The sequence below is a fragment of the Pristiophorus japonicus genome, chromosome 13 (genome assembly GCF_044704955.1).
Source record: "Pristiophorus japonicus isolate sPriJap1 chromosome 13, sPriJap1.hap1, whole genome shotgun sequence".
In the NCBI taxonomy this organism is placed as follows: Eukaryota; Metazoa; Chordata; class Chondrichthyes; family Pristiophoridae; genus Pristiophorus; species Pristiophorus japonicus.
In genome coordinates, this window is record NC_091989.1 from 190041999 (window position 1) to 190055342 (window position 13344).

Here is a 13344-nt window from a genome sequence, read left to right on the forward strand (position 1 = left end):
CCAGCCCATCCAATCTGTCCTCATAGCTAAAATTCTCCAGTCCAGGCAACATCCTGGTAAATCTCCTCTGCACCCTCTCCAGTGCAATCACGTCCTTCCTGTAATGTGGTGACCAGAACTGCACGCAGTACTCCAGCTGTGGCCTAACCAGTGTTTTATACAGTTCAAGCATAACCTCCCTACTTTTGTAGTCTATGCCTCGACTAATAAAGGCAAGTATTCCGTATGCCCTTCACCACCTTACCTGCCGGGCTTCACTGGCCAATGAGAGCGGTGCAGGAAGTACCTGCGGCACGGCACCACAATGGTTAAACGCACCTGATGGGACTACGGCCTAGGTCGTGGTCTGCAGCCTGGACTTGCCCCACGGTTGTTCCGGCCGGTGCACTTTCGTTGACCTCCATGAAGTAGACGGGCAGGGAGAATATCGGCGGCTCGTCGGCATCCACCACGGAGACCTTGACGCTGGCCGTGTCCTTGAACGGACCCCTGCTGACAAAGTGCGAGTCGATGTGTACGTTGGCCGCCTCCACCTTCAGCCAATACGACTTCTTGCTTTCAAAGTCCAGGCCCTGCTACAAAGGGAGCGACAGGAGATGGATTAGTTGGCAGTGGGAACAGGCTGAGCAGAGACAGACGCTGATGAATGGGGAGGGTGTGGGGGGCATCACCGTGATGGATGTTAGTAGCTCCGCTGACGGGACTGGCTTGAGATGAAATATTTCATTCTGAGCTCACACCGGGCCAGAGAGAGAGAGAGAAAACAACACCATTTCTGTCATCAGCCCTACCCTGTTGCATCGTGCATCAGTGTACGATCTGGGCAAAGCTGTCTTTAACGTTCATTGTCTACAGACCTTTCAAACACATCACTCCAGCTCACATAGAATTACACAGAATGTACGGCACAGGAACAGCCCATTGCGCCCCACCGCTCCGTGCCGGGGTTTATGCTCCACACCAGCCCCCTCCCACCCCTCTCCATCTCACCCCATCACCATATCCTTCTATTCCTTTCCCCCTCATGTGTTTATCCAGCCTCCCCTTAAATGCATCTATGAAAGAAAGACTTGCATTTCTATAGCGCCTTTCACACCACTAGGCGTCTCAGACATTTACAGCCAATTAAGTACTTTTGGAGTAGTCACTGTTGTAATGTGGGAAATGCTATACTATTCACCTCAACCCCTCCCTGTGGCAGCGAGTTCCACATTCTCACCACTCTCTGGGTAAAGAAGTTTCTCCTGAATTCCCTATTGGGTTTATTAGTGACTGTCTTATATTGATGGCCTCTAGTTCTGGTCTCCCCCACAAGTGGAAACATCTTCTCGACGTCTACCCCATCAAACCCTTTCATAATCTTAAAGACCTCTGTCAGGTCACCCCTCAGCCTTCTTTCCCAGAATAAAGAGCCCCGGCCTGTTCATCCTTTCCTGACAGGGATAACCTCTCAGTTCTGGAATCATCCTTGTAAATCTTTTTTGCACCTTCTCCAGTGCCCCGATATCCTTCTTGTAACACGGAGACCAGAACTGTGCACAGTGCTCCGAGTGTGGTCTAACCCAGGTATATGGAGACCAGAACTGTGCACGGTGCTCCAAGTGTGGTCTAACCCAGGTATATGGAGACCAGAACTGTGCACGGTGCTCCAAGTGTAGTCTAACCCAGGTATATGGAGACCAGAACTGTGCACAGTACTCCAAGTGTGGTTTAACCCAGGTATATGGAGACCAGAACTGTGCACAGTGCTCCAAGTGTGGTCTAACCCAGGTATATGGAGACCAGAACTGTGCACGGTGCTCCAAGTGTGGTCTAACCCAGGTATATGGAGACCAGAACTGTGCACGGTGCTCCAAGTGTGGTCTAACCCAGGTATATGGAGACCAGAACTGTGCACAGTGCTCCGTGTGTTCTAACCCAGGTATATGGAGACCAGAACAGTGCACAGTGCTCCAAGTGTGGTCTAACCCAGGTATATGGAGACCAGAACTGTGCAGTGTTCCGTGTGTTCTAACCCAGGTATATGGAGACCAGAACAGTGCACAGTGCTCCAAGTGTGGTCTAACCCAGGTATATGGAGACCAGAACTGTGCACAGTGTTCCGTGTGTTCTAACACAGGTATATGGAGACCAGAACTGTGCACGGTGCTCCAAGTGTGGTCTAACCCAGGTATATGGAGACCAGAACTGTGCACGGTGCTCCAAGTGTGGTCTAACCCAGGTATATGGAGACCAGAACTGTGCACGGTGCTCCAAGTGTGTTCTAACCCAGATTATATACAAGTTGAACATAACTTCATAGAATCCTAAAATGATGCAGCACAGAAGGGGTTAAGATCTGGAATACACTGCCTGATAGGGTGCAGGAAACAGATTCAGAAGAGAATTGGATAAATACTTGCAGGAGAAACAATTGCCAGGATATGGGGAAAGAGCGGGGAGTGGGACTGACTGGATGCTCCTTGAAGGAGCCGGTGCAGACTCGATGGGCCGAATGGCCTCGTTCTGTGATGTACTATTCTATGATTCTATGATGTTAAGAAGGAGGCCATTCAAGCCATCGTGCTTGTGCTGGCTACTTGAAAGTGCTATCCAATTACTCCCCCCGCCTCCCTCCTCTTTCCCCATAGCCCTGCAAAATTTTCTGATCCAAGTATTTACCTAAATCCTTTTTGAAAGTTACTTTTGAATCTGCTTCCACCGCCCTTTCAGGCAGCACATCTTCACTGCTTTTCAATTCTATCCTCTTGAAGTGAACCTCAGTGCTTCAGTTAGTACAGGTATGACCGTATCTCCCCGTGAGCCTCCCAGGTTGTGTGTGATGGCAGCTATATGATCATTCCTCAGGGAAGGGCTCCAGCGCATTGATGGGTCAGGAGCAACCAGGTCAGGACTGAATTCGATCCTCATTTTAGCCTCAGTGTCAGGAGATGCCTCAGATTGGGGTCTAGAATGAATGTAAATGGAGCTGAGTCCACGGCCAGATCAGCCATGATCTTGTTGAATGGCGGAGCAGGCTCGAGGGGCTAGATGGCCTACTCCTGTTCCTAATTCTTATGTTCTTATGTTATGTTCTTATGTAAACCCAAGGCACAGAGCAGCACAATGCAGTTGGATGCTGCATAGCCTAGTCCTCACCTTATCGATCTTCCATTCATCGACCAGGATTAGAATCAACCCAATCCCACCTACACCAATCACAGACCTCCAACCCCACTTACACCAATCTCAGACCTCCAAACCCACCTACACCAATCACAGACCTCCAACCCCACCTACACCAATCATAGACCCCCAAACCCCACCTATACCAATCATAGACCCCAAACCCCATCTACACCAATCACAGACCTCCAAACCCCACCTACACCAATCACAGACCTCCAACCCCACCTATACCAATCATAGACCCCCAAACCCCACCTACACCAATCACAGACCTCAATACCCCACCTACACCAATCACAGACCCACAAACGCCACCTCCACCAATCACAAACCTCCAACCCCACCGACACCAATCACAGACCCCAAAATCCCACCTACACCAATCACAGACCTCCAAACCTTACCTACACCAATCACAGACCCCCCTAAACCCTACCTACACCAATCACAGACCTCCAAACCCTACCTACACCAATCACAGCCCCCCCTAAACCCCACCATAGCAATCAGTCCCCCAAACCCCACCTCCACCAATCACAGACCTCCAACCCCAACTACACCAATCACAGACCTCCAACCCCACCTACACCAATCACAGACCCCCCCTAAACCCCACCTACACCAATCAGACTCCCAAACCCCACCTACACCAATCACAGACCCCCCTAAACCCCACCTACACCAATCACAGACCTCCAAACCCCACCTGCACCAATCACAGACCTCCAACTCCACCTACACCAATCACAGACCTCCAACTCCACCTACACCAATCACAGACCTCCAACTCCACCTACACCAATCACAGATTTCCAACCTACACCAATCAGCAACCTGAGCCAGCTGAAGTGACACTGCATTACAGCTACTCTGGAAGTGCTTTCTGCCAACTTTGGCTTCAAATTGCGGGTAATAAATCTGGTTGTCACAGGATGAACTCAGTGTCACATTTTCCAATCTCGGCCAGCGCAGGGGCAGGTCTGTAATCGGCCGATTGGACATTTGGCTCAGGAAGAACGAGAGTCAAGTGGGGGTTCCCGCTTCTGATGGCCATCCGATATTCACTACTGGAAAAGTGTTTCGTGTGGACTCCAGGAGAGGGCGGGACAGGGCGCGGCTGTGATGCCACCCTTGGTAGAATACCCATCAACACTCATTGCATGGGCATACATGCAGAGATGCCGTAGAATACTAACTGAGGCACTGAAACAGATAAGAGTTCGAGTTAGCAACCCTCAGGAGAGGCGGAAACAACAGGGGCACCACAGAAACCGGGATAGCTCTGTCGGTAACGCCTCAGAATTTTAATCGCAGCAGCATGGCCGCTTTTAATCAAGCACACGGTCAGCTGCTGCTCTCAGAGGCCATCAATATCAGTTAGTCACTAATAAATCCAACAGCGAATTCAGGAGAAACCTTTTACCGAGAGAGTGGTGAGAATGTGGAACTCGCTGCCACAGGGAGAGGTTGAGGTGAATAGTATCGATGCATTTAAGGGGAAGTTGGATAAACACATGGGGGAGAAAGGAATAGAGGGATATGTTGTGATAAAGTAGGGGTGAGAAGAGGCTGGTGTGGAGAACAAACGCTGGCAGGTGTAATGTATGCCCCTGTGAGTAAGCTCACAGGTTTGTGGGGCTGGTCGAGAGGTGGGCACCGGAGGGAGTGGAGTGCAACATCACCCCCGGCAACCAAACTTTAATTTGATTACTATTGTTTAAAATTTAATTTGTCTATGTTTGTCGGTTTTAGTGCCTCCCCCCACCTCCCTTTAGCCAGGGAGCACTTGTATAATTTGTGTTTTTAGTGCCCTAAAAAAAACAAAAAAAGGGGGGCATTTGTTTGAAAGTGTTTGGAGTGCCCCCTCCTTTAATCAGGGGGCATTTGATTTAATTGATTAATTGTCTTCAACTAAAATAGTTGTGGGACTGTTGCAATGTAAGTGGCTTAGCCAGTCACGTGATGTTCACAAGACTCAATAAAACCCCAGCCAGTTGGGTTCGGGGGTTCCACGATGGGGCAGGTGGTTGTGAGCCTGGTGGATGAACCGATAATATGTCGTGTGATTGTTAAACCTTTTGCTAATAAACCCACTAGTTCTTATTAGCGATGTGTTGCTATAAATTCTTAAACAAAGGATCCATAAAGCAAATACATTACAGCTCGTGTCGACCAGTTGGGCCGAATGAACGGTTTCTGTGCTCTATGTAATTCTAATTGGACCCATTAATTAAAGCTTACAGACCCTTTCGTTAAAAAAAAGGTAAAAAGAGACTTTTAAGATTAGTACGACGACCATCATGACTGATCAGGGGAGTATAAAAAACCAGATGGTCAGATTAGCATGAACTTTACATATAAACTGACAGCCCTAATTAGGATGATGTTTTGAAGAGCTGAATAATGGATCACGCTGTGTTTGGGGCCCATACACTGCTTCCCAAGGTCAGGCATAGTGTTAGACTTGTCCCAGCAGAGTTGGCAGAGAATCAGCTACTGGGACAAGTCTCCGAGAGTTAATACGGTGCAGCACATGTCTGTCCTTCAGTTCGGGATGATCCAGGATTCTAAAACAAGTCAACGCATCCAGCTCGTTTCAGACCTTTTCAAGTCCCTCCGTGGCCTCGTCCCTCCCTATCTCTGCAACCTCCTCCAGCCCAACACAGACAACTGTGAGTTACAGTATTAGATTCTGGTGTGAGTCTGGGAGGGGTCGAGGAACAAAGGGATCTCAGAGTACAAATACACCAATCACTAAACGTTACAGCAAGGCCATTAAAAAAAGCAGACCAAGCACTAGGGTTTATTTCTAGAGGGGTAGAATTGAAAAGTAGGGCAGTTATGCTAAACCTGTATCGAACCTTGGTTAGACCACACTTAGGGCCCAGACAGCTGAAGGCACAGCCACCAATGGTGGAGCGATGGAAATCGAGGATGCATAAGAGGCCAGATTTGGAGGAGCTCAGAGATCTCGGAGTGATGTCGGGCTGGAGGAGGTTACTGAGATAGGGAAGGGGCGAGAGCCATGGCAGGATGGAAAATAATGCCAATATTAAAATTCAGGTGTAGCCAGACTGGGAGCCATAAGAACATAAGAATTAGGTTGTGGCAGGAGTAGGCCATTTGGCCCAGTGGCCCGGTGTCAAATCTTCTGTCTTATAACACTCCTGTGAAGTGCCTTGGGATGTTTTACTACATTAAAGGCGCTATATAAATACAAGTAGTTGTTGTTGTTGTGCTGCGATTATCCTATCAGTGCTCCATCAGGCAAACAACCTGATTCACCCACAACTTAATATTGTTGTGGTACCTTTTTCAGCTTGATAATGCCCTCCTGAGTCTGTGAGTCCGTTGTGATTTCAAAGAAATCCCTGCCGTCTCCGTCAATGATCCTGTAGGCCACCATGGCATTCTCCCCAATGTCTGGGTCGTTGGCCTTCATCCGTCCCACAACCGCCCCGATATCGGCAGCCTCCGAGATCAACATCGGGTACACACCTGAGGGGAAGAATGTCAGGCCTTGCGTTTAGAATGGAATTCCACACTTGGGCGCCATCAATCACCAATTGTTGCCCCATCTGTAGTGCCCCAGAGAAGTTAGGCTTGAACTGTACTGGTTAAGCCACTGCTGGAGTACTGCGTGCAGTTCTGGTCACCGCATTACAGGAAAGATGTGATTGCACTGGAGAGGGTGCAGAGGAGATTTAAGAGAATGTTTCCTGGACTGGAAAAATTTGGCTATGAGGAAAAATTGGATGGGCTGGGGTTGTTTTCTTTGAAACAAAGGAGGCTGAGGGGGAGACCTGATTGAGGGGTATAAAATTATAAGGGGTCTGGATAGAGTGGATAGGAAGGACCTATTTCCCTTAGCAGAGGGGTCAACAACCAGGGGGCAGAGATTGAAAGTAATTGGGGGGAGGTTTAGATGAGATGGGAAAACATTTCTCACCCAGAGGGTGGTGGGGGTCTGGAACTCACGGCCTGAAAGGGTGGTAGAGGCAGAAACCCTCACCACATTTAAACGGTACCAGGGCTACGGACCGAGAGCTGGAAAGTGGAATTAGGCTGGGTAACTCTTGGTCAGCCGGCACGGACACGATGGGCCGAATGGCCTCCTTCTGTGTTGTAATTTTTCTATGATTCTATAATTTGCGACTTAAGGCAAATTGAACCTGGGCAGGAAGGTTCAACATGTACCTCTCTGGTGGTGCACATGTGCGTTAACTGACGTTGAGCTTCCCGTGGGACATGGGTGTAGCGGTTAGGTCATTGGGCAAGTAATCAAGAGGACTGAACTAATGCAAAAGCAAAATACTGCGGATGCTGGAAATCTGAAATAGAAACAGAAACTGCTGGAAAAACTCGGCATGTCAGACAGCATCTGCGGAGAGAGAAACAGAGTTAATGTTTCAGGTCGATGACCCTTCGTCAGAACTGGCAAAAGTTCGAGATGGAACAGGTTTTAAGCAAGTGCAGGGGCAGGAAAGGGGGAGGGGAGGAGAGACCAAAAGGGAAGGTCTGTGACAGGGTGGGAGGCAGGAGAGATGAGAGACAAAAGGGATGATGGTGCGAGGCAAAAGGAAATGATAATGGGACACGTTAAGGAACAAAAGATGCATCTAGAGAGGGTGTAAATGGGAATGGCAGAATCACGAATAATAAAGCTTGAGTTCAAATCCCACCTTGGCAGTTGTTCAATTCACTGCAGACTCATAAAAATCCGGTATCAGTAACAGTGACCAGAAAGCTGTCACGGCATTGTAGAAACCCAACTGGTTCGCCATGTCCTTCAGAGAAGGAAACCTGCTGCCCTTACCCAGTCTGGGCCAATAGGTGCTCCGAGTCCCTCACCAATGTGGCTGATCCTTAAGTGACCAGTTTGCAACATCTACAGTGGTTCACGGAGGAGGCCCATCAGCACGCTCTCAGCGCAGCCAAGGAACAGGAAATAATTGGCGGCCTTGCCATCAATGCCCACAATCCCAGAGAGATAAATACAGTATCTCACCAGGAGAACCTTCCCCTTTGTTCATTCCTCCCCTCCCTCCTTTCCCTGCTCCTGCACTTGCTTACAACCTGTTACACCTCGAAGGAAGGGAGCTAGAGGTTTCATCTCAGAGGGATAACAAGTGAAGGACAAACCGTCCTGCCTCTGAACACATCCTTCAGGAGGTTCAACAATAACAACCCCACAGAAGATTTAACGATGGAGGAATATTTCTCCTCCCTCGCCCTTAAGTATCAGCTTAGTGGGAGCACTCTCGCCTCTGGGTCAGAAGGTCGTGGGATCAAACCCAACTCCAGAGAATTAAGCTCATGATCTCAGCTGACATTCCAGTGTAGCACTGAGGGAGTGCCGCTCTGTCGGAGGGGCAGTCCTGAGGGAGCGCCACGCTGTCAAGTGGAGCAGTACTGAGGGAGTGCCGCACTGTCGGAGGGGCAGTACTGAGGGAGTGCCGCACTGTCGGAGGGGCACTACTGAGGAAGCGCCGCACTGTCGGAGGGGCATTACTGAGGGGATGCCGCACTGTCGGAGGGGCATTACTGAGGAAGCGCCGCACTGTCGGAGGGGCAGTACTGAGGGGGTGCCGCACTGTCGGAGGGGCAGTACTGAGGGAGCGCCGCACTATCGGAGGTGACATTTTTCACCTATCTCAGAAACTGTTTATTCTTGGAAAAAATGAAACAGAAAATGTTAACAGTGTTTTGGGACCAGCCTCAATAAAGAGACTTGGTCCTTCTATATATCCTTACACAAGGTGCAATGAATATTGAAAGAGGAGGAGGCCATTCAACCCCTCAAGCCTGTTCCACAGGTCAATCAGATCATGGCGATCTGTATCAGAATTCCTGTCCCAGCCTTGGTTCCGTAACCCGTAATACCGTGAGCAGGTGAATGGGTACAGAGGAGCGTCCTTACTCTGGGGGAACTTGGGTGGGTTATCGTTGACGTCGGTGAGGGTGATTGTCACTCGAGTTGTCCCTGAGAGACCTCCCATGTGGCCTCCCATATCCTTTGCCTGTATCATTACCAGGTAATCCTCCCTCGCCTCTCGGTCCATGTTTGGAAGAGCAGTCCTGATGATGCCTAGAGAGAAGAGAAAGGAAAGATCGATTACATCCACTGCATTGCACCGGCTCGATCTACAGTGAAGAAGACGGGCCCAACATTGAGGTGGCTTTGCTCAGTCAGAACTAAAAAACGCAGGAATTTTTATTTTGATAAATTTATTTCTCTTGGTCCTACTGGCCTGCCTCACTTGTGAAGCAACAGTTTGATATTGTACCTTTATAACATTTCACGCACTACGTCAAAGTCAGTCATTAGCCATCATCCTTCTCAGTTGTAAAGCTTAAACTTCCCTAATTTCTCTGAGAGTGTCAGTGGGCAGGGCTCTCGCCTCTGGGTCAGAAAGTTGTGGGTTCAATTCCCACTCCAGAGACTTGAGCACAAAAATCCAGGCTGACACTCCTAGTGCAGTACTGAGGGAGTGCCGCACTGTCAGAAGGGCAGTACTGAGGGAGTGCTGCACTGTCGGAGGGGCGGTACTGAGGGAGTGCGGCACTGTCGGAGGGGAGGTACTGAGTGAGTGCTGCACTGTCGGAGGGGCAGCACTGAGGTACTGAGGGAGTGCTGCACTGTCGGAGGGGCAGTACTGAGGGAGTGCTGCACTGTCGGAGGGGCAGTGCTGATGGAGCGACGCACTGTCGGAGGGGCGGTACTGAGGGAGTGCGGCACTGTCGGAGGGGAGGTACTGAGTGAGTGCTGCACTGTTGTAGGGGCTGTCTTTTGGATAAGACCTTAGACCGAGGCCCCCCTCTGCTCTTTCATGACACTGCTTGAAGAAGAGCAGGGGAGTTCTCCTCAAATTGCTGTTAGTAGGAGCTTGCTCTGCGTAAATTATCAGTTGCGTTTCCCACATTACAACAGTGAACTGACTCAATACTGGGCCCCTCCTGGTCCCAGGACAGAACAATGGCACTGAATTGCATTTTCAATACAATCCCAGCGTTTGTATCTCAATATTCCAAAATATTCCCAACATTTCTCATTGTGTTGAGTAAAGAAGATCTCCCTGATAAACAGGAAGACGGGGAGAGGAGGAGGCCATTCAGGCTCTCGAGCCACCAGGCAGTGCTGGAGAGTCAGTGCACTTCAATCAAAAAGTACTTCTTGGTCTGTGAAGCGCAGTGGGACATCCTGAAAGCATGAAAGACGCGATATAAATCCAAATGCTTTTTTTCAGTCTAATCTCTCCTTGGGTGAGTGAGTCCCGGAGATAGAGATCCAATCGACTCTGGGCCAAATTACTGAACGTGTTCTTGACAGCAGTAGTTCCAAGGGCTGAGCATTAAAGCAAATTTGTCCCACGCCCCACATCTGAATAAATTATGCAAATGCAGATCTCTTGTCTAATGCTCTGCATACCACCAGAGTGATATAAAACCCAACGTTATAATGTTTATAAACTTGAACAATTGCCTCACAGTTACCCTGTTTCAACTCCTGGGTAATCTGAGGCTCGGTCTTAGTTAACGGTTGTTGCAGATAGACAGAAACTTTATCGCTAACCATGATTAAGTTCCAAAACAAACTTTATTACCGGGCATTTCCAAATAGAGTTCTGCCCAGGCACGTCAATCGACGGCTTTTCAATCTTTGGGGGAAAAGGAGTGTGGAATGGAAGCTAGGATGGGGGAGGGGGAGGGGACGGAGAGAGGGTGGGGGCCGGAGGGGATGGAGAGAGGGTGGGGGACGGGATGGAGAGAGGGTGGGGGAGGGGACAGAGAGAGGGCAGGGTGGGGGAGGGGCTGGAGAGGGGATGGGGGAGGGGAAGGGATGGAGAGGGTGGGGGAGGGGATGGAGAGAAGGTGGGGGAGGGGACAGAGAGAGGGCAGGGTGGGGGAGAGGCTGGAGAGAGGGTGGGGGAGGGGATGGAGAGGGTGGGGGAGGGGACAGAGAGAGGGCAGGGTGGGGGAGGGGCTGGAGAGAGGGTGGGGGAGGGGATGGAGAGGGTGGGGGAGGGGAGGGGATGGAGAGGGTGGGGGAGGGGACAGAGAGAGGGCAGGGTGGGGGAGGGGCTGGAGAGAGGGTGGGGGAGGGGAAGGGATGGAGAGGGTGGGGGAGGGGATGGAGAGAAGGTGGGGGAGGGGACAGAGAGAGGGCAGGGTGGGGGAGAGGCTGGAGAGAGGGTGGGGGAGGGGAAGGGATGGAGAGGGTGGGGGAGGGGACAGAGATAGGGCAGGGTGGGGGAGGGGCTGGAGAGAGGGTGGGGGTGGGGGAGGGGAAGGGATGGAGAGGGTGGGGGAGGGGATGGAGAGAAGGTAGGGGAGGGGACAGAGAGAGGGCAGGGTGGGGGAGGGGCTGGAGAGAGGGTGGGGGAGGGGAAGGGATGGAGAGGGTGGGGGAGGGGATGGAGAGAAGGTGGGGGAGGGGACAGAGAGAGGGCAGGGTGGGGGAGGGGCTGGAGAGAGGGTGGGGGAGGGGAGGGGATGGAGAGGGTGGGGGAGGGGACGGAGTCAGTCGGGTCACGCCCGCCGATACTTTGCGCCCCAAACGGGGGCAACGCAATTTGTCCCCCGTGGTGCTGGTTTTTAACTTTCTTTGAACACATTTATTTATTAGTTCGAAAGATATTGGAGATGGGACAAAGACAGTTTATTTGCTTTACTGCAGTTGTACAGGGCCTTAGTGAGGCCTCACCTGGAATATTGTGTTCAGTTTTGGTCTCCTAGTCTGAGGAAGGACATTCTTGCTATTGAGGGAGTGCAGCGAAGGTTCACCAGACTGATTCCAGGGATGGCTGGACTGTCATATGAGGAGAGACTGGATCGACTGGGCCTTTATACACTGGAGTTTAGAAGGATGAGAGGGGATCTCATAGAAACATATAAGATTCTGACGGGACTGGACAGGTTAGATGCGGGAAGAATGTTCCCGATGTTGGGGAAGTCCAGAACCAGGGGACATAATTTTAGGATAAGAAGTAGGCCATTTAGGACTGAGATGAGGAGAAACTTCTTCACTCAGAGAGTTGTTAACCTGTGGAATTCCCTGCCGCAGAGAGTTGTTGATGCCAGTTCATTGGATATATTCAAGAGGGAGTTAGATATGGCCCTTACGGCTAAAGGGATCAAGGGGTATGGAGAGAAAGCAGGAAAGGGATACTGAGGGAATGATCAGCCATGATCTTATTGAATGGTGGTGCAGGCTCGAAGGGCCGAATGGCCTACTCCTGCACCTATTTTCTATGTTTCTATGCTTCCCAATTGGCCGTAAGAAGGAGGGGCTCCACGAGGATGGGCATGTCAGGCGACCAATGGCGGGAACGTGGGGGTTGGGAGGCCATGTGACTTCCAACCAGAGTTAGCGACCCATGGGTCTGACCCAGGCTTCTGTATAACCAAAGGGTAATTTCCTTCCTGTGTAATCCAGACACTCGAGATAACTGGTGAAACACTGGAAACAGTGGGGGTCTAATGTGTCTGGTGGGGGTTCAGGTACATCGATCATTATATCGGCACAGACAGGTACAGAAAATAGTCACAAAGGCTAATGGGATGCTGGCCTTTATATCTAGAGGACTAGAATACAAGGGGGTAGAAGTTATGCTGCACTGTACAAAGCCCTGGTTAGACCCCACCTGGAGCACTGAGAGCAGTTCTGGTCACCACAGCTTAGGGAGGGTATATTGGCCGTGGAGGGTGCAGCGTGGGTTTAGCACAATGATACCCGGCCTCCAAAGGTTAAATTAGGAGAGATTGCACAAATTAGGGTTGTATTCCCTAGAATTTAGAAGGTTAAGGGGTGATCTGATCGACGTATTCAGGATATTCAGGGGAACAGAGGGTAGATAGAGAGACACTATTCCCGCTGGTTGGGGAGTCTGGGACTAGGGGCAGAGTCTGAAAATTCGAGCCAGACCTTTCAGGAGTGAAATTCGGAAACCCTTCGACACACACAGGTTGAGAGAGGTTTGGAACTCTCTTCCGCAAATGGCACGTGCTGGATCAATTGTTCATTTTAAATCTGAGATTGATAGGTTTCTGCGGACCAAAGGGATTAAGGGATGTGGGGGAAAGACTTTCCTCTTTCCTCCTTTGAGACGCTTTTTAAAATCTACCTCTTTAAACAGGTTTTTGGTCATCTGCCTTCGTTTCTTCTTTTGTGGCTCG

At 50.4% G+C, this 13344-nt stretch overlaps 1 protein-coding gene across 1 annotated transcript in view; it reads right to left on the reverse strand.

Annotated features, from left to right (window-relative positions):
- The window catches only part of LOC139278990 (cadherin-11-like), a 231596-nt gene that overhangs the window by 81174 nt on the left and 137078 nt on the right, over positions 1-13344 (reverse strand). The window contains exons 5-7 of the mRNA XM_070898290.1: positions 9089-9256; positions 6479-6666; positions 319-575 (exon numbers count right to left, since the gene is read on the reverse strand). Of these exons, the coding sequence (XP_070754391.1) occupies positions 319-575; positions 6479-6666; positions 9089-9256 (613 nt within the window). The remainder of the gene's footprint in view (positions 1-318; positions 576-6478; positions 6667-9088; positions 9257-13344) is intronic.